The 26,268-nt window shown below is 46.0% G+C and overlaps 1 protein-coding gene and 1 long non-coding RNA gene across 2 annotated transcripts in view; both read right to left on the bottom strand.

Moving 5' to 3' along the window:
* The window catches only part of LOC135505713 (1-phosphatidylinositol 4,5-bisphosphate phosphodiesterase beta-4-like), a 115,926-nt gene extending 92,892 nt beyond the window's left edge, over positions 1–23,034 (bottom strand). Inside the window, exons 1-2 of the mRNA XM_064924775.1 lie at positions 22,802–23,034; positions 11,835–11,930 (exon numbers count right to left, since the gene is read on the bottom strand). Coding sequence (XP_064780847.1) covers positions 11,835–11,918 — 84 coding nt within the window. The 5' untranslated portion in view covers positions 11,919–11,930; positions 22,802–23,034. The remainder of the gene's footprint in view (positions 1–11,834; positions 11,931–22,801) is intronic.
* A 79-nt stretch (positions 23,035–23,113) lies between these two features.
* LOC135505714 (uncharacterized) overlaps positions 23,114–26,268 on the bottom strand; it is a 169,103-nt gene continuing 165,948 nt past the window's right edge. Inside the window, exon 4 of the long non-coding RNA XR_010450311.1 lies at positions 23,114–23,181. This is a non-coding gene — a long non-coding RNA (uncharacterized LOC135505714). The remainder of the gene's footprint in view (positions 23,182–26,268) is intronic.

A 26,268-nucleotide genomic window follows, 5' to 3' on the forward strand; every position in this document is an offset into this window, starting at 1 on the left:
GAGGGTTTGGCCTGGGTAGGCCGTCATTTTAAATAAGAATTTGTTCTTAACTGACTAGCCTAGTTAAATAAAAGGTTAAATAAATCAGATCCCAGCCTTATAACTAACAGTCCTGACATTCAGTGACATTGGAAATCAACAAAAATCCAGCTTGGTGTAAACTGAGCTTCAGTTGTATTCGCCTTGTAAAGACATATTTAATAGATAGTATCTACAATATTAGGCTGGGTACTTCTTCATTCTAAGAGGTAACCTGGCTGGAATGGCCAACCCCCCCCCCCAACACACACTCCTTGGATGGTGTGGGGCAGGGAGTGCATGTGGGAGTCATATATTTGGCTGCATTGATAAGAGAGGGTGACCCCTGCTTGTCTGACTCACTACTCTCAAGTACATTCCGCTCTCAGCGTGCAGTGGAGCTCTGCTAGATGTGTGTGTGTGTGTGTGTGAGTGTGTGTGTCTTAAGTACAGGGCTTGACATTAACTTTTTTAGCCATTTATCCTTTGGACAAGTAGGACTGATGTTTTACTTGTCCAAAAGCTAAAGTCACTTGTCCAAAAAGAAAAAGAAAGTCTATAACACCATGTTAACCTCATTGTATGACGCAAGGAACAACTTTACAAAATAAAATGCATTACTATCTTTTTTGACCGTAGAGAATCAGACAAAAAATGTAGGCTACACTCTGCCTGTTGACTTCCTGTCTCAAAATACAACACTGCCCCTTTTAAGGCTCTCCTGGAGGATGGTTGGTCACGCTTGGTAGCCTACAAAATATCAAAGAATTACAATTAGAACCAAATACTTAACCAAATAAATACCCCCAGGACTGGAAATGAAGGGCGATGAAAGAAGACATATACGGTTCAAAACTCTGGGACAGTTCTGGGACTACAGATCCAAAAGCATAAAAACGTTTTATTTCTTCATATTATAAACTCAGCAATGCGCATATGGCTGTATAGGCTGTGGGAATGTTCCCACATGCAATTAGCAAGAAAATGACATAAAACATCCAGGTTTTAAACAATCCATTTCTGGTTAAACCGTTTCAAATGCTGACCGTCTCAGCTCAGGTTCAAGGTGGGTGATGATGTGGTTGCATAACAGACACGGTCCTTCACTCTCTGATCGTTTTTGACCATTCGATCTGAAAGAACCGCGTCTCGAGTATGGCGACATAAAATCTAAAGACGTGAATGTAAATGATCTTTCATTATATTTGTCAAACATGACTGGCCTTTAGCCTATATTTATGTACATTGTGATCACTTGGCTACACAGCTGATGCCTGCTGGACACTGTGATCACTTGGCCACATAGCTGATGCCTGCTGGACTGTCCATTAATCACGGTACTCCACTCTGCTTGTTTATGTTTTATCTGTCGACCCCAGCCGCACTCAGGCTCTGTGTGTAGTTAATCCGACCCTCCCTGCCTAGTCAACGCCATTTTACCTGCTGTTGTTGTGCTAGCTGATTAGCTGTTGTTGTCTCACCTCACTGGTTTAGCTAGCTCTCCCAATCAACACCTGTGATCACTGTATGCCTCGCTGTATGTCTCTCTCAAATGTCAATATGCCTTGTATATATACTGTTGTTCACGTTAGTTATCATTGTTTTAGTTTACAATGGAGCCCCTAGTTCCACTCTTCATACCCCTGATACCTCCTTTGTCCCACCTCCCACACATGCGTTGACCTCACCCATTATAACCAGCATGTCCAGAGATACAACCTCTCTTATCATCACCCAGTGCCTGGGCTTACCTCCGCTGTACCCGCACCCCACCCTACCCCTGTCTGCGCATTATCCCCTGAATATATTCTACCATGCCCAGAAATCTGCTCCTTTTATTCTTTGTCCCCAACGCTCTAGGCGGCCAGTTTTGATAGCCTTTAGCCGCACCCTCATACTACTCCTCCTCTGTTCCGTGGGTGATGTGGAGGTAAATCCAGACCCTGCATGTCCCCAGGCACCCTCATTTGTTGACTTCTGTGATCGAAAAAGCCTTAGTTTCATGCATGTCAACATCATAAGCCTCCTCCCTAAGTTTGTTTTCCTCACTGCTTTAGCACACTCTGCTAACCCTGATGTCCTTGCCGTGTCTGAATCCTGGATCACGAAAGCCACCAAAAATTCTGAGATTTCCATACCCAACTATAACATTTTCCGTAAAGATAGAGCTGCCAAAGGGGGAGGAGTTGCAGTCTACTGCAGAGATAGCCTGCAAAGTAATGTCATACTTTCCAGGTCCATACCCAAACAGTTCGAACTACTAATTAAAAAAATTACTCTCTCCAGAAATAAGTCTCTCACTGTTGCCGCCTGCTACCGACCCCCCTCAGCTCCCGGCTGTGCCCCGGACACCATTTGTGAATTGATCACCCCCCATCTAGCTTCAGAGTTTGTTCTGTTAGGTGACCTAAACTGGGATATGCTTAACACCCCGGCAGTCCTACAATCTAAGCTAGATGCCCTCAATCTCACACAAATCATCAAGGAACCCACCAGGGACAACCCTAAATCTGTAAACAAGGGCACCCTCATAGACGTCATCCTGACCAACTGGCCCTCCAAATACACCTCCGCTGTCTTCAACCAGGATCTCAGCGATCACTGCCTCCTTGCCTGTATCCGCTACGGATCTGCAGTCAAACGACCACCCCTCATCACTGTCAAACGTTTCCTAACACTTCTGTGAGCAGGCCTTTCTAATCGACCTGGCCCGGGATTCCTGGAAGGACATTGACCTCATCTCGTCAGTTGAGGATGCCTGGTCATTCTTTAAAAGTAAATTCCTCACCATTTTAGATAAGCATGCTCCGTTCAAAAAATGCAGAACTAAGAACAGATATAACCCTTGGTTCACTCCAGACCTGACTGCCCTCGACCAGCACAAAAACATCCTGTGGCAGACTGCAATTGCATCGAATAGTCCCCACGATATGCAACTGTTCAGGGAATTCAGGAACCAATACACGCAGTCAGTCAGGAAAGCTAAGGCCAGCTTCTTCAGGCAGAAATTTGCATCCTGTAGCTCTAACTCCAAAAAGTTCTGGGACACTGTGAAGTCCATGGAGAACAAGAGCACCTCCTCCCAGCTGCCCACTGCACTGAAGCTAGGTAACACGGTCACCGCCGATAAATCCATGATTATCAAAAACTTCAACAAGCATTTCTCAACGGCTGGCCATGCCTTCCTCCTGGCTACTCCAACCTTGGCCAACAGCTCCGCCCCCCCCGCAGCTCCTCGCCCAAGCCTCTCCAGGTTCTCCTTTACCCAAATCAAGATAGCAGATGTTCTGAAAGAGCTGCAAAACCTGGACCCGTACAAATCAGCTGGGCTTGACAATTTGGACCCTCTATTTCTGAAACTATCCGCCGCCATTGTCGCAACACCTATTACCAGCCTGTTCAACATCTCTTTCATATCGTCTGAGATCCCCAAGGATTGGAAAGCTGCCGCAGTCATCCCCATCTTCAAAGGGGGAGACACCCTGGACCCAAACTGTTACAGACCTATATCCATCCTGCCCTGCCTATCTAAGGTCTTTGAAAGCCAAGTCAACAAACAGGTCACTGACCTGTTTGAATCCCACCGTACCTTCTCCGCTGTGCAATCTGGTTTCTGAGCCGATCACGGGTGCACCTCAGCCACGGTCAAGGTACTAAACAATATCATAACCTCCATCGATAAAAGACAGTACTGTGCAGCTGTCTTCATCAACCTTGCCAAGGTTTTCGACTCTGTCAATCACCATATTCTTATCGGAAGACTCAGTAGCCTCGGTTTTTCTGATGACTGCCTTGCCTGGTTCACCAGCTACTTTGCAGACAGAGTTCAGTGTGTCAAATCGGAGGGCATGCTGTCTGGTCCTCTGGCAGTCCCTATGGGGGTGCCACAGGGTTCAATTCTTGGGCCGACTCTTTTCTCTGTATATATCAATGATGTCGCTCTTGCTGCGGGCAATTCCCTGATCCACCTCTACGCAGACGACACCATTCTGTATACTTCCGGCCCGTCCTTGGACACTGTGCTATCTAACCCTCAAACGAGCTTCAATGCCATACAACAAAACCAAATGCATGCTTTTCAACCGTTCGCTGCCTGCACCCGCACACCCGACTAGCATCACCACCCTGGATGGTTCCGACCTAGAATATGTGGACATCTATAAGTACCTAGGTGTCTGGCTAGACTGTAAACTCTCCTTCCAGACTCATATCAAACATCTCCAATCTAAAATCAAATCTAGAGTCGGCTTTCTATTCCGCAACAAAGCCTCCTTCACTCACGCCTCAAACTTACCCTAGTAAAACTGACTATCCTACCGATCCTCGACTTCGGCGATGTCATCTACAAAATAGCTTCCAACACTCTACTCAGCAAACTGGATGCAGTTTGTCACAGTGCCATCAGTTTTGTTACTAAAGCACCTTATACCACCCACCACTGCAACCTGTATGCTCTAGTCGGCTGGCCCTCGCTACATGTTCGTCGCCAGACCCACTGGCTCCAGGTCATCTACAAGTCCATGCTAGGTAAAGCTCCGCCTTATCTCAGTTCACTGGTCACGATGGCAACACCCACCCGTAGCACGCGCTCCATCAGGTGTATCTCACTGATCATCCCTAAAGCCAACACCTCATTTGGCCGCCTTTCGTTCCAGTTCTCTGCTGCCTGTGCCTGGAAAGAATTGCAAAAATCGCTGATGTTGGAGACTTTTATCTCCCTCACCAACTTCAAACATCTGCTATCTGAGCAGCTAACCGATCGCTGCAGCTGTACATAGTCTATCGGTAAATAGCCCACCCAATTTTACCTACCTCATCCCCATACAGTTTTTTTTTATTTACTTTTCTGCACACCAATATCTCTACCTGTACATGACCATCTGATCATTTATCACTCCAGTGTTAATCTGCAAAATTGTAATTATTCGCCTACCTCCTAATGCCTTTTGCACACAATGTATATAGACTCTCTTTTTTTCTACTGTGTTATTGACTTGTTAATGGTTTACTCCATGTGTAACTCTGTGTTGTCTGTTCACACTGCTATGTTTTATATTGGCCTGTTCGCAGTTGCAAATGAGAACTTGTTCTCAACTAGCCTACCTGGTTAAATAAAGGTGAAATAAAAAAATTAAAAAAACATTAAACATTTTTTGAATAGTAATACAATTTTGGCTTCTCTAATCTAATGCTGATCAGAGTAATTGTTTGATATTGTGATTCCTATGTGATTTATTTTACTTTTTAATTTGGACAACTCAAATCTATATTCTTCTCGTCTTGCATTTTTATTTGATTTTTTACTTGTCCCAGACAAGAGGACAAGTGTTACTGTCGAGCCCTGAAGTGAGTGTGCAAGTGTTTTAACTGCAGCATGGCTCCCTCCTCTAAGAGTTCCCAATCCATCACCCTGCTCTTTAAACACACACACCGACACACATGCCGACGCACACACACACACAGGCACGACCGTTATAACAGCAGGCCTGGGGATCCACAGTGTTCGTGTTCTCTACAGGGGACAGAGACATCCAGAATCTTTAAACGTGAGAAACAAGCAGGGTTTCTATCAAACCTGTCATGGCCCGTAGCTAGCCTATATTATTAGCCCCTATAAATAAAAGCAACTATAAAATGCCTGTCAAACCAAACAGACTAATGCTAATGGCTTAATATGGAATGACTCAACTATCAGCTAGACTCCGACATGATTGACTGAGTAAGTAGCCACCATTAAACACACAGAACAAATCCAATCCTAGATGTGCCTTAGCGCCTCACCAAGACTAAGGCCTGATACACACGGCCTTTGAGGAGCTAGAACACTCTCCTCTCTATGGGTGACTAAGTCCACATCAGACATACTACTGCTGCGGCCATTTTGATTGTCAGTGTGGCTCTGAGTTTTATTCCCCATTAGCTGTCTGAGTCACTGGCAGCTGTCTGTATGTGTGTGGACGCGGTAATGAGGGAGGCAGAGGAAGATGATGAGACACAGCAGTGAGGAGGAAGGGGAATACTGTCATCCTTCCTCCGATACGGGAAGCGGGATAATGGGAAATGGAGTGAGGGAAATGACTGGTCTTTGAAACCACAATGTGCACGCACGCACGTACGTACACGCACACACCGATGTCCCTAAGCTAATCAGAGCATCATCGGGGAACAGACCGGCAATGAGTCTAGGAAATACTCCCCTGCACATTATTCCATCTCACTCTATCATTAGTATTAATGAACGAACATTGACCATCAACCTATGTCAGTCTCATTTCCATTCTAACACTTTACTATCATCTGTTTGCTTCTGTCTTGGCACTGATTGTCAGAGCAGTCAGTGCAGATAGATCATTGTTGATCTCTCCCTCTCTCTCTCTCTATATATATATGAAGTCATTAGTAATGTAGTAAAAAAATCACTACGGTTGCATATCAGGACTGTCCCTGCCCCAATTCTCTAGTATTTTTCCTTCATAGCTGGTTCCCCATCATCTTCTTAAACAAGGAGCCAGCTTGTTTTCAGCACTTTTATTTCCATGACTGATCAAAACTAGTTTTCTCATGTCTCTCTCTTGTCCCTCCGCAGCAAACATACAGTGATGTTTGGAACATCGAAGGTCAATAAAATCACAGTATCGAATCACCAAACTGTGCATTTGCAAAATATTCAGACTACTTGTCTTTTTCCACATTTTGTTAGGTTACAGACTTATTCTAAAATTGATAACATTTCCGTCATCAATATACACACAATACCCCTAAATGACATAGCAAAAATTTGTTTTTAGATTTTTGGGCAAATGTATAAAAAAAAACTGAAATAATCACATTTTAAATTGTACTTATTTTATTTAACCTTGATTTAACTAGGCAAGTCAGTTAAGAACAAATTCTTATTTACAATGTTGGCCTACAAAACGGCAAAAGGCCTCCTGTGGGGACGGGGGCTGGGATTAAAATAAATATATACACTGCTCAAAATAATAAAGGGAACACTTAAACAACACAATGTAACTCCAAGTCAATCACACTTCTGTGAAATCAAACTGTCCACTTAGGAAGCAACACTGATTGACAATAAAGTTCACATGCTGTTGTGCAAATGAAATAGACAACAGGTGGAAATTATAGGCAATTAGCAAGACACCCCCAATAAAGGAGTGGTTCTGCAGGTGGTGACCACAGACCACTTCTCAGTTCCTATGCTTCCTGGCTGATGTTTTGGTCACTTTTGAATGCTGGCAGTCTGTCAGCGTAGTGTCCAGAGCATGGAGGAGCTACCAGGAGACAGGCCAGTACATCAGCAGACGTGGAGGAGGCCGTAGGTGGGCAACAACCCAGCAGCAGGACCGCTACCCCTGCCTTTGTGCAAAGAGGAGCACTGCCAGAGCCTTGCAAAATGACCTCCAGCAGGCTACAAATGTTCATGTGTCTGATCAAACGGTCAGAAACAGACTCCATGAGGGTGGTATGAGGGCCCGACGTCCACAGGTGGGGGTTGTGCTTACAGCCCAACACCGTGCAGGACGTTTGGCATTTGCCAGAGAACACCAAGATTGGCAAATTTGCCACTGGCGCCCTGTGCTCTTCACAGATGAAAGCAGGTTCACACTGAGCACATGTGACAGACGTGACAGTCTGGAGACGCCGTGGAGAACATTCTGCTGCCTGCAACATCCTCCAGCATGACCGGTTTGGCGGTGGGTCAGTCATGGTGTGGGGTGGCATTTCTTTGGGGGGGGCTACACAGCCCTCCATGTGCTCGCCAGAGGTAGCCTGACTGCCATTAGGTACCGAGATGAGACCCTCAGACCCCTTGTGAGACCATATGCTGGTGCGGTTGACCCTGGGTTCCTCCTAATGCAAGACAATGCTAGACCTCATGTGGCTGGAGTGTGTCAGCAGTTCCTGCAAGAGGAAGGCATTGATGCTATGGACTGGCCCGCCCGTTCCCCAGACCTGAATCCAATTGAGCACATCTGGGACATCATGTCTCGCTCCATCCACCAATGCCACATTGCACCACTGACTGTCCAGGAGTTGGCGGATGCTTTAGTCCAGGTCTTGGAGGAGATCCCTCAGGAGACCATCCGCAACCTCATCAGGAGCATGCCCAGGCGTTGTAGGGAGGTCATACAGGCACGTGGAGGCCACACACACTACTGAGCCTCATTTTGACTTGTTTTAAGGACATTACATCAAAGTTGGATCAGCCTGTAGTGTGGTTTTCCAGTTTAATTTTGAGTGTTACTCCAAATCCAGACCTCCATGGGTTGATAAATTTGATTTCCATTTATAATTTTTGTGTGATTTTGTTGTCAGCACATTCAACTATGTAAAGAAAAAAGTATTTAAGAATATTTCATTCATTCAGATATAGGATGTGTTATTTTAGTGTTCCCTTTATTTTTTTGAAATACACCTATATTTGGAGAGTTTCTCACATTCTTCTCTGTAGATCCTCTCAAGCTCTGCCAGGTTGGATGGGGAGCATCGCTGCACAGCTATTTTCAGGTCTCTCCAGAGATGTTCGATCGGGTTCAAGTCCTGGCTCTGACTGGGCGGCTCAAGGACATTCAGAGACTTGTCCCAAAGCCACTCCTGTGTTGTCTTGGCTGTGTGCTTAGGGTTGTTGTCCTGTTGGAAGGTGAACCTTCGCCTCAGTCTGAGAACCTGAGTGCTTTGGAGAAAGTTTTCATCAAGGATCTGTCTGTACTTTGCTCCATTCATCTTTCCCTCGATCCTGACTAGTGTCCCAGTCCCTGCTGCTGAAAAACATCCCCACAGCATGATGCTGCCACCACCATGCTTCACCATAGGGATAGTGCCAGGTTCCCTCCAGACGTGATGCTCGGCATTCAGGCCAAAGAGTTCAATCTTGGTTTCATCATAGTCAGAGTCCTTTAGGTGGCTTTTGGCAAACTCCAAGTGGGCTGTCATGTGTTCTTAACTGAGGAGTGGCTTCCGTCTGGCCACTCTACCATAGAGGCCTGATTGGTGGAGTGCTGCAGAGATGCTTGTCCTTCATTCTCCCATCTCCACAGAGGAACTCTGGAGCTCTGTCAGAGTGACTATGGGGTTCTTGGTCACCTCCTTGACCAAGGCCCTTCTAAAAACCTGTCATTATGGGTTATTGTTATTATGGGTTATAATTTGTCTTTATGGGTTATTGTGTGTAGATTGATGAAAATAAAACTCATATTTACTACATTTTAGAATAAGGCTGTAACATACAAAAATGTGGAAAAAGTCAAGAGGTCTGAATACTTTCCAGAGGCTCTGGACAAACAGACGGGAAAGGAAAATGGTGAGATACTTGGGCCCCATGGAACACTTTTTGAATGATTACCGAGATCGACATCTATTCAGGTGATACAATCAATCAATGGTCTGAAAGGGCTAATTAAAGAAATCACATGACTTCAACATTGTTTTTCGAAATGACTTAGTATCACTGCCAGGCAAACGAGGCAGAGAGGAGAAGCAGAGAAGCGAGGCAACAATATGGTCCAACATCAATGACCATCTCTCCCACTCAGTGTCTGTCTGTGCGTCATATGGTTGTGTTGGATACAACAAAGACGGACGTCACTTCAATACAGACAGACCATGCTGAGTGTCAAACTGTTAATAGCTATTCCTCTCACGTTGGAATTAGTATGCACTGCCTCGACTTTGCCGTCTGCTGCGCTGTGGGGTTTAAGTGAGTTGAGAGCGGACTCTGGAAGAATCCTTCCCTGATTAGCATATTTAAGCGCGCGTGTGTCTGTGTCTGTGTGTGTGTGTGGGCGAGGCGCGTCTGCCATGTTAATCAACACAGACGTCCCCCCGCAGGCCTTCTATTAGACAGCCTGAGCATCAGCTATTATAACACACACACACACACACACACACACACAATGTACACTACCAGCTGTCTATAATTACACTTAAATCATACACACATCACTGTTTTCAGCACACACACAAACTGGCTAATGACACACAACATTACATTAAACAGAGATAAGCACAAACAGTGCCACACAGTTGCTTGACACTATTTAATATGCTAACCCCAATGTAGACTACTACCAGCTGTCTATAATTATGTTATTCTTAAATCATAATAAGGTTCATCACTGTTTTCTGAGCACCGAGTCGAGGTTTGGCCTTTTCAAAGGCTGGCTAATGATCGCTTCTGTTAACTGTGATTAGATTAAAGTTAGAGATAAGCAAGTCAAACAGTGCCACCGTGGTCAGTTGCTTGACACTATTTAATATGTGAGATGTAAAGAAACCCACTCCTAAATTACCTACATCTCATAACACTGCCCACAAACACATAGATCATTAGCGTTGCTTGCCAGCTAATGTAATTCATTATATTTCTATTCTACACTTGTAGCCTATCGGCAAATACCCATAGTTAGCCATGCTAAGCTAGCTCTGTGGTCTATTTCAAGTTGGATATAAGTTGGTTGACAACTCAACTCAAATATCAACCAAAAATGTAATGTTGATCTCACGCGTTCTCCCAGTGGGTATTCATTAAATGTAACGGAGGTCACATATCAAGATCAAACAACACGCGTTCTCCCAGTGGGTATTCATTAAATGTAACGGAGGTCACATATCAAGATCAAACAACACGCGTTCTCCCAGTGGGTATTCATTAAATGTAACAGAGGTCACATATCAAGATCAAACAACACGCGTTCTCCCAGTGGGTATTCATTAAATGTAACGGAGGTCACATATCAAGATCAAACAACACGCGTTCTCCCAGTGGGTATTCATTAAATGTAACGGAGGTCACATATCAAGATCAAACAACGGTGTTTTTGCCTTTCTAACCTCTCCTAACAAACTTTAATCGAGATGTTAAAAATGGGTGAACGAACAGCTTGTCGGCTATGAACTAGATTCACCAGTAGCTTGGCAGAGATTCACTATATCCACCCAGCCACCCAGTCTCCCAAAAGTCCTAGCAGGGTAGAGGGCCCATCGCTAGTAGAAGCACAGAAATACACACTAAGTTAATACACAGGGGAATGCATTCCAAAGTAACCAGGCTGTCCTAGTTCCAAGGCTCAGTTAAAGATGCCCTTTGATGTTAGTGATGACGTTGTTTTCCCTCTGTGTTTATCCATGGAGGGATCCTCCTCACAGCAGACTGCATTAAAGGGATTCCTGATCGCTATCTCAACGTGTGTGTGTGTGTGTGTGTAACGCCCAGTCCTAGATGTGTGTAACGCCCAGTCCTAGATATGCCACCCCCCAGCTAACTGGCCTGATTGAGTTAGAGAGGGGAAATATGGGAGGGAGGACACACACACAGCAGACTGTCAGACTTTTGGTCGCCATGACAAAGTTGGTTAATGTGGTGGATCAATGTGGTGACTGTCTGTAGCTCTGATGACTAACACAATGAGTTATTATGACATAATGGGGATAGCCCTACTTATGTGTGTGTGTGTGTGTGTGCATGTGGCCTAACACAATGATTTATAAATGCCATAAAGAAGATGGCCTTACTCGTGTGTGTTTGTGTCTTAATGTCCCACGAGAGGACTGTCATTAGGGTAGGGTGGGCCACTGATCCCCTACGCACAGAGCTACAAGCCATAGATATAAGAGTTTCAGGCTAACCTTGTTTGAGATGCAGTTATTCTGATAGCACCCAAAGTACAGCGACAACTACATTCTAGTTAGTTTTCATTTTAATAGGATGATTCATGTCATGTTGTCAACATGGAGGATTGGTTGGAGGACAAGTTGGCAGTTGGCAATGTTGTTGTTTTTATAGGTATGGTACGTTTGAGTTTGCTTCTCACCTCGTCAAACCTGTCGAAGGAAGCTCCTTCCTGCATGAAGCCAGGCAGGTGCTTCTGCCAATTAAACTCATAGGACTTAGTCATGGCTGCTCACACCTGGAGGGAGCGAGAGAGGGGGAGGAGGACGGGGGGGTAGAGAGGGATAGAGCGAGAGAGGGGGAGGAGGACAGGGGGGTAGAGAGGGATAGAGCGAGAGAGAGAGAGAGAGAGAGAGACATTGTGTTAAGACAGGTGGGCCACATGTCTCCTAGGCTGTTAAAATAAGTATGATTTACGCACTTTCTATGTAGTACTGGGAAAAACCTGACTCAGTCATAACGATGACTAAAATCAATCCGTCACACAGACATACACTACCCCTGAGTCTACACACGTGTCGTTTTGCCTCAGAGAGGACGACGCCAACCGTCTCAAGACGGCGCTTCATGTTGTATCATTATCGATACCGGCTCACAGAAATAGTCAACGATGGCATCCAACCTGAGAACGTTGGCCTGCGTATGTGAGTCTGTGTGTGTGAGAGCCTGAGAACGTTGGCCTGCGTATGTGAGTCTGTGTGTGTGAGAGCCTGAGAACGTTGGCCTGCGTATGTGAGTCTGTGTGTGTGAGAGCCTGAGAACGTTGGCCTGCGTATGTGAGTCTGTGTGTGTGAGAGCCTGAGAACGTTGGCCTGCGTATGTGAGTCTGTGTGTGTGAGAGCCTGAGAATGTGTGTGTGTGTGTTGCCCCCTAACACATTGATCTCTTCCCAGAAGTCTTCCCATCTATGAATGAACACTTTGTAACGTCGGTCACTGCATCAGTAATGATGGCCATATTCAGATCAGACAGCAGACTCCTCCAAACATGTCTTTTCAGAAGGGCTGAGGTACGCAGGATACAGTACCTAGAGAAAGTATTGACTTGTCCCACGTGTTCTTGTGTTACAGCCTGATTTTAAAATGCATACAATTGAGCCCTTTTGTTAACGGCCTCCACACAATACCCCAGAATGTCAAAGTGGATATTTATTTATATTTTTATTTTACAAATGAATTAAAATTGAAAAGCTGAAATATCTTGAGCCAATATATACTCAACCCCGTTGTTATGGCAAGCTTAAATAACTCCAGGAGAAAGAAATTGTAAAAAATAGTCACATAAGTTGCATGGACTCACTCTGTGTGTAACAATAATGTTTAACATTAGTTGTGAGTGACTACCCCATCTCTGTAGCCCACACATACAGCTATCTGTAAGGTCCCTCAGTCGAGCAGGGGATTTCTAACACAGATTCAACCACAAAGACCAGGGAGGTTTTCCAAGGCCTTCAGAGTGACTGCCCCATCTCTGTAGCCCACACATACAGCTATCTGTAAGGTCCCTCAGTCGAGCAGGGGATTTCTAACACAGATTCAACCACAAAGACCAGGGAGGTTTTCAAAGGCCTTCAGAGTGACTACCCCATCTCTGTAGCCCACACATACAGCAATCTGTAAGGTCCCTCAGTCGAGCAGTGAGTTTCTAACACAGATTCAACCACAAAGACCAGGGAGGTTTTCAAATGCCTTGCAAAGAAGGGCACCTATTGATAGATGGGTAAAAAAAATATGACACTGAATATCTCTTTGAGAATGGTGAAGTTATTAATTACACTTTAGATGGTGCATCAATACACCCAGTCACTTCAAAGATACAGGCGTCCTTCATAACTCAGTTGCCAGAGAGGAAGAAAACTGCTCAGGGATTTCACCAAGAGGCCAATGGTGACTTTAAAACAGTTAGAGAGTTTAATGGCTGTGATAGGAGGAAACTGAGGATGGATCAACAACATTGTAGTTACTCCACAGTACTAACCTAATTGACAGAGTGAAAAGAAGGAAGCCTGTACAGAATACAAATATTCCAAAACATGCATCCTGTTTGTGTCAAGTCACTAAAGTAATACTGGCAAAGCAATTCACTTTTTGTCGTCCAGAATACAAAGTGTTAAGTTTGAGGTAAATTTGAAACAACACATTACGGAGTACCACTCTCAATTTGTTCAAGTATAGTGGTGGCTGCATCATGTTATGGGTATGCTTGTAATAGTAAGGACTGGGGAGTTTTTCAGGATAAAAAAATAATAAAAAGAATGGAGCTGAGCACAGTCTTGTTTTCTACAAGACACTACAAGATTAATTCACCTTTCAGCAGGACAATAACCTAAAACAGGTCCAAATCAACACTTGAGTTGCTTACCAATATGACATTGGATGTTCCTGAGTGGTGGAGTAACCCTGTCCCCATGCTCAACCTACCCTGTCCCAATGCTCAACTTACCTTGTCCCCATGCTCAACCTACCCTGTCACCATGCTCAACCTACCTTGTCCCCATGCTCAACCTACCTTGTCCCCATGCTCAACCTACCTTGTCCCCATGCTCAACTTACCCTGTCCCCATGCTCAACCTACCCTGTCACCATGCTCAACCTACCTTGTCCCCATGCTCAACCTACCTTGTCCCCATGCTCAACTTACCTTGTCCCCATGCTCAACCTACCCTGTCCCCATGCTCAACCTACCCTGTCCCCATGCTCAACCTACCCTGTCCCCATGCTCAACCTACCCTGGCCCCATGCTCAACTCCCCATGCTCAACCTACCCTGTCCCCATGCTCAACCTACCCTGTCCCCATGCTCAACCTACCCTGTCCCCATGCTCAACCTACCCTGTCCCCATGCTCAACCTACCCTGTCCCCATGCTCAACCTACCCTGTCCCCATGCTCAACCCCTGTCCCCATGCTCAACCTACCCAGTCCCCATGCTCAACTTACCCTGTCCCCATGCTCAACCTACCCTGTCCCCATGCTCAACCTACCCTGGCCCCATGCTCAACCTACCCTGTCCCCATGCTCAACCTACCCTGTCCCCATGCTCAACCTACCCTGTCCCCATGCTCAACCTACCCAGTCCCCATGCTCAACCTACCCTGTCCCCATGCTCAACCTACCCTGTCCCCATGCTCAACCTACCTTGTCCCCATGCTCAACCTACCCTGTCCCCATGCTCAACCTACCCTGTCCCCATGCTCAACTTACCCCCCCATGCTCAACCTACCTTGTCCCCATGCTCAACCTACCCTGTCCCCATGCTCAACCTACCCTGTCCCCATGCTCAACCTACCCTGTCCCCATGCTCAACCTACCCTGTCCTCACGCTCAACCTACCCTGTCCCCACGCTCAACTTACCCTGTCCCCATGCTCAAACTACCTTGTCCCCATGCTCAACTTACCCTGTCCCCATGCTCAACCTACCCTGTCCCCATGCTCAACCTACCCTGTCCCCATGCTCAACTTACCCCATGCTCAACCACTTTTTCCCCACAAGCTATGTCCCCATTCTGCTCCAACCCCCCCTACCACACACCTACTACCATGATCCCCATGCTCCACCTACCTACCCTACTCCACACATGATCTACTACTATACACATACTACAACCTACACTACACACCTACTACCACACACCTACTACCACACACCTACTACCATAGATCTACTACCATACACATACTACCACCTGCTACACACCTACTACCCACACCTGTCCCCATGATCTACTACCATACACATACTACCATAGATCCCCATGCTCACCACCACCTACTACCATAGATCCCCACACCTACTACCATACACATACCCTGTCACCCACTACCATAGATCTACTACCATACACATACTACCACCTACACTCACACCCACTACCACACACCCACTACCACACACCCACTACCATAGATCCCCATACACAACTACCACCTCACCCACCTACTACCACACACCCACTACCATAGATCTACCCATGCTACTAACCTACACTACCCCTACTACCACACACCTGTCCCCACATACTACCATGCTACATACCATACCCACCTACACTACACACCTACTACCCCATGCTACATAGATCTACTACCATACACATACTACCATGCACTACACACCTACTACCACACACCTGTCCCCATGCTCAACACATACTACCACCTACACTGTACCCCATGCTCAACCACTCACCCATGGTCTACTACCATACACATACTACCACCTACCTACCCCTGTCCCCATGCCATACACACTACCACCTACACCCCATGCTCAACACCCTGTCTACCCATGCTACCACCTACACTACAAACCTACCACACCTACAACCATAGATCTACTACCTGTCCCCATGCTCAACCTACTACCTGTACCATACCCATGCCACCTCACACCCACTACCTTACCACACACTCACTACCATAGTCCCCATGCTCAACCTACCCTGTCCCCATGCTCAACCATACCCTGTCCCCATGCTCAACTCTACCCATCCCCATGCTCACCTACACTACACACCTACTACCACACACCCACTACCCTGATCCTACCATGCTCTACCACCTACACTACCACCCACTGTCCCCATGCTCACACTACTACCATACACCTGTCCCCATGCTCAACACCCACCCATGTCCCCATGCTCACACACCTACCACCTACCCACACACCTCCCCATGCTCAACTACTACCATACACATACTCCCCATGCTCAACACACCTACTACCACACCTGTCCCCATGCTCACCACCTACACTACACACATCCCCATGCTCAATCTACCATACCCTGTCCCCATGCTCACACACCCACTACCACACACCTACTACCAAACACCCACTACCATAGATCTACTACCATACCACATACTACCACCTCCCCATGCTCAACACCCACCCTGTCCCCATGCTCACACTACCCCTGTCCCCACCACTACCAAACACCCACTACCATAGCTACATACACATACCACCTGTCCCCATGCTCAACCTACTACCACACACATCCCCATGCCACACACCTCAACACACCCACCCTGTCCCCATACTCAACCTACACTACACACCTACCCTGTCCCCATGCTCACCTACACCACCCCTGTCCCCACCTACTACCACACACCTGCTCATACTACTACCATACACATACCACCCCATGCACCTACTACCACACACCTACTACTACACACTGATCTACTACCATACACATACTACCACCTACACTACACACATACTACCACACACCTACTACCATAGTCCCCATACTACACCACCTACCTACACACCCACTCCCCACCCACTACCACACACCTACTACCAAACTGTCCATAGATCTACTACCATACACATACTACCACCTACACTACACACATACCCACACACCCACTACCATAGATCTACTACCATACACACGCTACCACCTGTCCACCATGCTCACACCCACTACCAAACACCCACTACCATAGATCTACCCATACACATACTACCACCTACACTACCCCCACTACCACACACCTACCCACACACCCACTACTAGATCTACCACCACACACATACTACCACTACCAAACACCCACTACCATAGATCTACCCATACACATACTCCACCTACACTACACACCAACTACCACACACCTACCCACACCCACTACCATAGATCTACTACCATACCATACTACCATAGATCTACTACCATACACATACTACCACACACCTACTACCATAGCTCAACACCTACCCATACACATACTACCACACCCCACTACCATAGATCTCAACACATACTACCACCTACACTGTCCCCATGCTCACCACACACCCACCCATAGATCCCCATACACATCACCACCTACACTACACACCTGTCCCCATGCTCATACTACTACCATACACATACTCCCCACACTACTCAACACACACCTACTACCATGATCCCCATGCTACATACACATACCCTGTCCCCACTGCTCTACTACCATACCATACTACCCCCATGCTCACCACCACCTACTACCACACACCTACTACCATACACATACTACCACCTACACTACACTACCACACACCTACTCCCCATGCTCAACCTACCCTAGGTCCCCATGCTCAACCTACCCTGTCCCCATGCTCAACCACACCCTGTCCCCATGCTCAACCTACCTACAAACCTACTCCCCCCTATGCTCAACCTACCCTGTCCCCATGCTCAACCTACCTTGTCCCCATGCTCAACCTACCCACACACCCACTGATCCCCACACACTGCTCAACCTACCCTGTCCCCATGCTCAACACACCTACTACCACCCTGCTACCATAGATCTCCCCATGCTCAACCTACCCTGTCCCCATGCTCAACCTACCCTGTCCCCATGCTCAACACATACTACCCCTGTCCCCATGCTCAACACTACCATAGAAACACTACCCACCTGTCCCCATGCTCAACCTACCCTGTCCCCATGCTCAACCTACCCTGTCCCCATGCTCAACCACCTACACTACACATACCCACACCTCCCCATGCTCTACTACCATCCCCATGCTCAACCTACACTCCCCCACTACACACACACCCACTATGCTCAACTACTACCCTGTCCCCATGCTCAACTACCATACACACGCTACCACTTGTCCCCATGCTCAACACATACTACCCCTGTCCCCATGCTCAACCTACCCTGTCCCCATGCTCAACCACCCACTGTCCCCATGATCACTACCCTGTCCCCATGCTCAACCTACCCATACACATACTGTCCCCATGCTCAACACCTACTACCCTGTCCCCATGCACATACCACCACCTACACTACACCTACCCACACACCTACTACCCATGCTCATAGATCTACTACCCTGTCCCCATGCTCACCACACACCTACTACCATGTCCCCATGCTCACCACCTACACTACCCTGTCCCCATGCTCAAACACCCACTACCATAGATCTACTACCCTGTCCCCATGCTCAACTTACCATAGATCTACTACCATGTCCCCATGCTCAACCCCACCCTTGTCCCCATGCTCAACCTACCCTGTCCCCATGCTCAACTACCCTGATCCCCACCATACACATACTTGCTACCACCTACCTGCTCAACTACTACCACACACCTGCTACCATAGTCCCCATGCTCAACCTACCTACTGTCCCCATGCTCAACATACCCTGTCCCCATGCTCAACCTACCTTGTCCCCATGCTCAACACTACCCTGTCCCCATGCTCAACCTACCCTGTCCCCATGCTCAACTTACCCTGTCCCCATGCTCAACTTACCCTGTCCCCATGCTCAACCTACTACCTATCCCCATGCTCACCCACACATGTCCCACCATACACCATGCTCAACCTACTACCACACGCCACTACCCTAGTCCTACCATGCTCAACCTTACCCCTGTCCACACACCTGCTCAACCTACCCTACCATAGTCCCCATACACATCAACCTTACACACTGTCCCCATGCTCATACTACTACCATACACATACTACCACCTACACTACACACATACTACCACACACCTACTACCATAGTCCTACCATGCTCAACTTACCTACCATAAACATGCTACCACTTACACTTTTACCACAACCTACTACCATAGTCTACACAACCTAATACCAAACACCCACTACCATGATTATACCATTTACCACCTACACTACACACCCACTACCACACACCTACTACCATAGATCTACTACCACACACATACTACCACCTACACTACACACCTACTACCACACACCTACTACCATAGATCTACTACCATACACATACTACCACCTACACTACACACCTACTACCACACACCTACTACCATAGATCTACTACTATACACATACTACCACCTACACTACACACCCACTACCACACACCTACTACCATAGATCTACTACTATACACATACTACCACCTACACTACACACACCTACTACCATAGATCTACTACCACCACATACACACTACACACCTACTACCACACACCTACTACCATAGATCTACTACCATACACATACTACCATAGATCTACTACCATACACATACTACCACCTACACTACACACCTACTACCACACACCTGCTACCATAGATCTACTACCATACACATACTACCACCTACACTACACACCTACTACCACACACCTACTACCACACACCTACTACCATAGATCTACTACCATACACATACTACCACCTACACTACACACCTACTACCACACACCTACTACCACACACCTACTACCATAGATCTACTACCATACACATACTACCACCTACACTACACACCTACTACCACACACCTACTACCACACACCCACTACCATAGATCCACTACCATAGATCTACTACCAACATACTACCATAGATCTACTACCATACACATACTACCACACACCTACTACCATAGATCTACTACCACACACCTACTACCATACACATACTACCACACACCCACTACCATAGATCTACTACCATACACATACTACCACCTACACTACACACCTACTACCACACACCCACTACCATAGATCTACTACCATACACATACTACCACCTATACTACACACCTACTACCACACACCTACTACCATAGATCTACTACCATACACATACTACCATAGATCTACTACCATACACATACTACCACCTACACTACACACCCACTACCACACACCCACTACCACACACCCACTACCATAGATCTACTACCATACACATACTACCACCTACACTACACACCTACTACCACACACCCACTACCATAGATCTACTACCATACACATACTACCACCTACACTACACACCTACTACCACACACCTACTACCATAGATCTACTACCATACACATACTACCATAGATCTACTACCATACACATACTACCACCTACACTACACACCTACTACCACACACCTGCTACCATAGATCTACTACCATACACATACTACCACCTACACTACACACCTACTACCACACACCTACTACCACACACCTACTACCATACACATACTACCACCTACACTACACACCCACTACCACACACCTACTACCACACACCCACTACCATAGATCTACTACCACACACTCACTACCATAGGTCTACTACCATACACATACTACCACCTACACTACACACCTACTACCACACACCTACTACCATACACATACTACCACCTACACCACACACCTACTACCACACACCTGCTACCATAGATCTACTACCACCTACACTACACACCTACTACCACACACCTACTACCACACACCTGCTACCATAGATCTACTACCATAAACATACTACCACCTACACTACACACCTACTACCACACACCTACTACCACACACCCACTACCATAGATCTACTAACATACACATACTACCACCTACACTACACACCCACTACCACACACATACTACCACACACATACTACCACACACCTACTACCATACACCTACTACCACACACCTACTACCACACACCCACTACCATAGATCTACTACCATACACATACTACCACCTACACTACACACCTACTACCACACACCTACTACCATACACATACTACCACCTACACCACACACCTACTACCACACACCTACTACCACACACCTGCTACCATAGATCTACTACCATACACATACTACCACCTACACTACACACCTACTACCACACACCTACTACTACACACCTGCTACCATAGATCTACTACCATACACATACTACCACCTACACCACACACCTACTACCATAGATCTACTACCATACACATACTACCACCTACACTACACACCCACTACCACACACCCACTACCACACACCTACTACCAAACACCCATAGATCTACTACCATACACATACTACCACCTACACTACACACATACTACCACACACCTGCTACCATAGATCTACTACCATACACACGCTACCACCTACACTACACACCTATTACCACACACCCACTACCAAACACCCACTACCATAGATCTACTACCATACACATACTACCACCTACACTACACACCCACTACCACACACCCACTACCATAGATCTACCACCACACACATACTACCACACACCTACTACCAAACACCCACTACCATAGATCTACTACCATACACATACTACCACCTACACTACACACCAACTACCACACACCTACTACCACACACCTGCTACCATAGATCTACTACCATACACATACTACCACCTACACTACACACATACTACCACACACCTACTACCATAGATCTACTACCATACACATACTACCACCTACACTACACACCCACTACCACACACCCACTACCATAGATCTACTACCATACACATACTACCACCTACACTACACACATACTACCACACACCCACTACCATAGATCTACTACCATACACATACTACCACCTACACTACACACCTACTACCACACACCTACAACCATAGATCTACTACCATACACATACTACCATAGATCTACTACCATAGACATACTACCACCTACACTACACACCTACTACCACACACCCAACACCACACACCTACTACCATAGATCTACTACCATACACATGCTACCACCTACACTACACACCTACTACCACACACACCTACTACCACACACCTACTACCATAGATCTACTACAATACACATGCTACCACCTACACTACACACCTACTACCACACACCTACTACCACACACCTGCTACCATAGATCTACTACCATACACATACTACCACCTACACTACACACCTACTACCACACACACCTACTACCACACACCTACTACCATAGATCTACTACCATACATATGCTACCACCTACACTACACACCTACTACCACGCACCTCCTACCACACACACACACACACACACACACACACACACACACACACACACACACACACACACACACACACACACACACACACACACACACACACACACACACACACACACACACACACACACACACACTACCACCTATAGCACACACCTACTACCACCTACTACCAAACACCTACTATCACACACATAGTACCACAGACCAACTACCACACACCTACTACCACCTACTACCACACACCTACTACCACACCTGTATTGCGTTCAGTAATCCCAAAAATGGAGAAAGCAACCATGTAAAACAATGGACAGTTTGGCAATTGAATCAAACTCGCGCTGCAGTAATTTGTAGTAGAGGAAGTGGGTGTTTTGATGTAGAGCATGTTGCTGTGTACTTAACATCAAACACAGAACACACAAGCATGCGCACCACACACACAAACACACACACAGCCCCTCTCCTTTCCAAATCCTGTCATGCACAGCTGGCTCTCTCCGTCTACCCTCCTTCTCTCATCTCCCCTCTCCCTCCTTCTCTCATCTCCCCTCTCCCTCCTTCTCTCATCTCCCCTCTCCCTCGTTCTGTCACTCCGCCTTTCTGTCTCATCAACATCCGGCTTCCCTCTTTTCCTCCTAGAGAGAAGAACAGACGCTGCAGTTAGTCTGTGATCTGTACCATCTACACACACACACCAACTGTATCCTTTATCAAAGCACACAGCACTTCTTATAGAAATAGACTCAACATGCACACACTTTCACTGAGAGACAGAACCACAGTGCCTTCAGAAAGGACTCATATCCCGTGACTTATTCCATATTGTGCTGTGTTACAGCCTCCATTCAAAATTCATGAAACATATTTTCTTTCTCACCAAAGTGAAAACATTTATTTACATTTTTTTGGCAAATGTATTTGGCATGTTTTGGAATATTTTCTATTCTGTATAGGCTTCCGTCTTTTCACTCTGTCAATTAGGTTAATATTGTAGAGTAACTACAATGTTGTTGATCCATCCTCCGTTGTCTCCTATCACAGCCATTAAACTCTGTAACTGTTTTAAAGTCACCATTGGTCTCTTGGTGAAATTCCTGAGCAGTTTTCTTCCTCTCCGGCAACTGAGTTAGGAAGGACGCCTGTATCTTTGAAGTGACTGGGTGTATTGATACACCATCTAAAGCGTCAAAGGAATATTGAAGGTCTGCTTTAAAAAATAAATACCCATCTACCAATAGGTGTCATTCTTTGCGAGGCATTGGAAAACCTCACTGGTCTTTGTGGTTGAATCTGTCTTTGACATTCACTGTTCGACTGAGGGACCTTACTGATAATTGAATGCGTAGGGTACAGAGATGAGGTAGTCATTCCAAACTAATGTTAACCACTATTATTACACACAGAATGAGTCCATGCAACTTATTATGTGACTTGTTTAGCACATTTCTACATTTCTACTTATTTCCGATTGCCATAACAAAGGGTTTGAATACATTTCAGCTATTCATTGGTCAAAAAATTCTAAAACCAGAATTCCACTTTGAAATGATGGGGTATTGTGTGCAGGCCAGTGACACACAATCTCAATTGAATCCATTTTAAATTCAGGCTGGAACACAAGAACATGTGGGAAAAAGTCAAGGGGTGTGAATACTTTTTGAATACTTTTTGAAACCACTGTAGGTCAACGTTTAGTTCATGGAATGGAGGTGTGGTATATTGTATATCTTAAATGTATGCCTACATCCCAGATACAGATCTCTCTGTTCAATATCAGTTCCGCACCTCTCAGATTCAGAGGGGTTGGGTTAAATGTGGAAGACACATTTCAGTTGAAGGCATTCAGTTGTACAACTGACTAGACATCCCCCTTTCCCTTCTCCCTTCCCCTTCTATACCAGTTGTCTGGGACAGGCATGTTGTTTCAATGTACAAATTCATAGGCAAGTTCTCTGCTTTTGGATGCTACTGAGCCCGGTCCGCAAAATTCTCAGACTCCTTGTCATCAGATAAGACCTTGTGTTCCTCTGCTATATCATAGTCTCTCTCTCTTCTATATCATAGTCCCTCTCTCTCTCTCTGCTACTCTATCATAGTCTCTCTCTCTCTCTGCTACTCTATCATAGTCTCTCTCTCTCTGCTATATCATAGTCTCTCTCTCTCTGCTATATCATAGCCTCTCTCTCTCTGCTATATCATAGCCTCTCTCTCTCTGCTATATCATAGCCTCTCTCTCTCTGCTATATCATAGCCTCTCTCTCTCTGCTATATCATAGCCTCACTCTCTCTGCTATATCATAGTCTCTCTCTCTTCTATATCATAGTCCCTCTCTCTCTCTGCTACTCTATCATATTCTCTCTCTCTCTGCTACTCTATCATAGTCTCTCTCTCTCTGCTATATCATAGCCTCTCTCTCTCTGCTATATCATAGCCTCTCTCTCTCTCTGCTATATCATAGCCTCTCTCTCTCTGCTATATCATAGCCTCTCTCTCTCTCTGCTATATCATAGCCTCTCTCTCTCTGCTATATCATAGCCTCTCTCTCTCTCTGCTATATCATAGCCTCTCTCTCTCTCTGCTATATCATAGTCTCTCTCTCTGCTATATCATAGCCTCTCTCTCTCTGCTATATCATAGCCCATCTCTCTCTGCTACTCTATCATAGTCTCTATCTCTCTGCTACTATATCATAGCCTCTCTCTCTCTGCTATATCATAGCCTCTCTCTCTCTGCTATATCATAGCCCATCTCTCTCTGCTACTCTATCATAGCCTCTCTCTCTCTGCTACTCTATCATATTCTCTCTCTCTCTGCTACTCTATCACAGCCTCTCTCTCTCTGCTATATCATAGCCTCTCTCTCTCTGCTATATCATAGCCTCTCTCTCTCTTCTATATCATAGTCCTTCTCTCTCTCTCTGCTACTCTATCATATTCTCTCTCTCTCTGCTACTCTATCATAGTCTCTCTCTCTCTCTCTCTGCTATATCATAGCCTCTCTCTCTCTGCTATATCATAGGCTCTCTCTCTCTCTGCTATATCATAGCCCATCTCTCTCTGCTACTCTATCATAGTCTCTCTCTCTCTGCTACTCTATCATAGTCTCTCTCTCTCTGCTACTCTATCATAGTCTCTCTCTCTCTGCTACTCTATCATAGTCTCTATCTCTCTGCTACTCTATCATAGTCTCTCTCTCTGCTATATCATAGCCTCTCTCTCTCTGCTACTCTATCATAGTCTCTCTCTCTCTGCTACTCTATCATAGTCTCTCTCTCTCTGCTATATCATAGCCCATCTCTCTCTGCTACTCTATCATAGTCTCTCTCTCTCTGCTACTCTATCATAGTCTCTCTCTCTCTGCTACTCTATCATAGTCTCTCTCTCTCTGCTATATCATAGCCCATCTCTCTCTGCTACTCTATCATAGTCTCTCTCTCTCTGCTACTCTATCATAGTCTCTCTCTCTCTGCTACTCTATCATAGTCTCTATCTCACACATGTTCGTTTTCAGTGTCATTCGATCTATGTATTTTTTATCCCGAGCTGCTGGATTTCTTTCCTTCAATGGACCTCATTCCCTTCTCTCACTTCCTTGGCTGCTCCTTCAAGAACCTCAAGGGGGGCTGGTCGTTCTACGTCTGTATGCACAGGGTGCGACGACGTCGGCTATGTCAACGATACAAAACGCACTCGAGTTCAGATGCATATTATGCAACAACAGC

The sequence above is a fragment of the Oncorhynchus masou genome, chromosome 19 (assembly GCF_036934945.1).
Source record: "Oncorhynchus masou masou isolate Uvic2021 chromosome 19, UVic_Omas_1.1, whole genome shotgun sequence".
NCBI classification, from domain to species: Eukaryota; Metazoa; Chordata; class Actinopteri; order Salmoniformes; family Salmonidae; genus Oncorhynchus; species Oncorhynchus masou.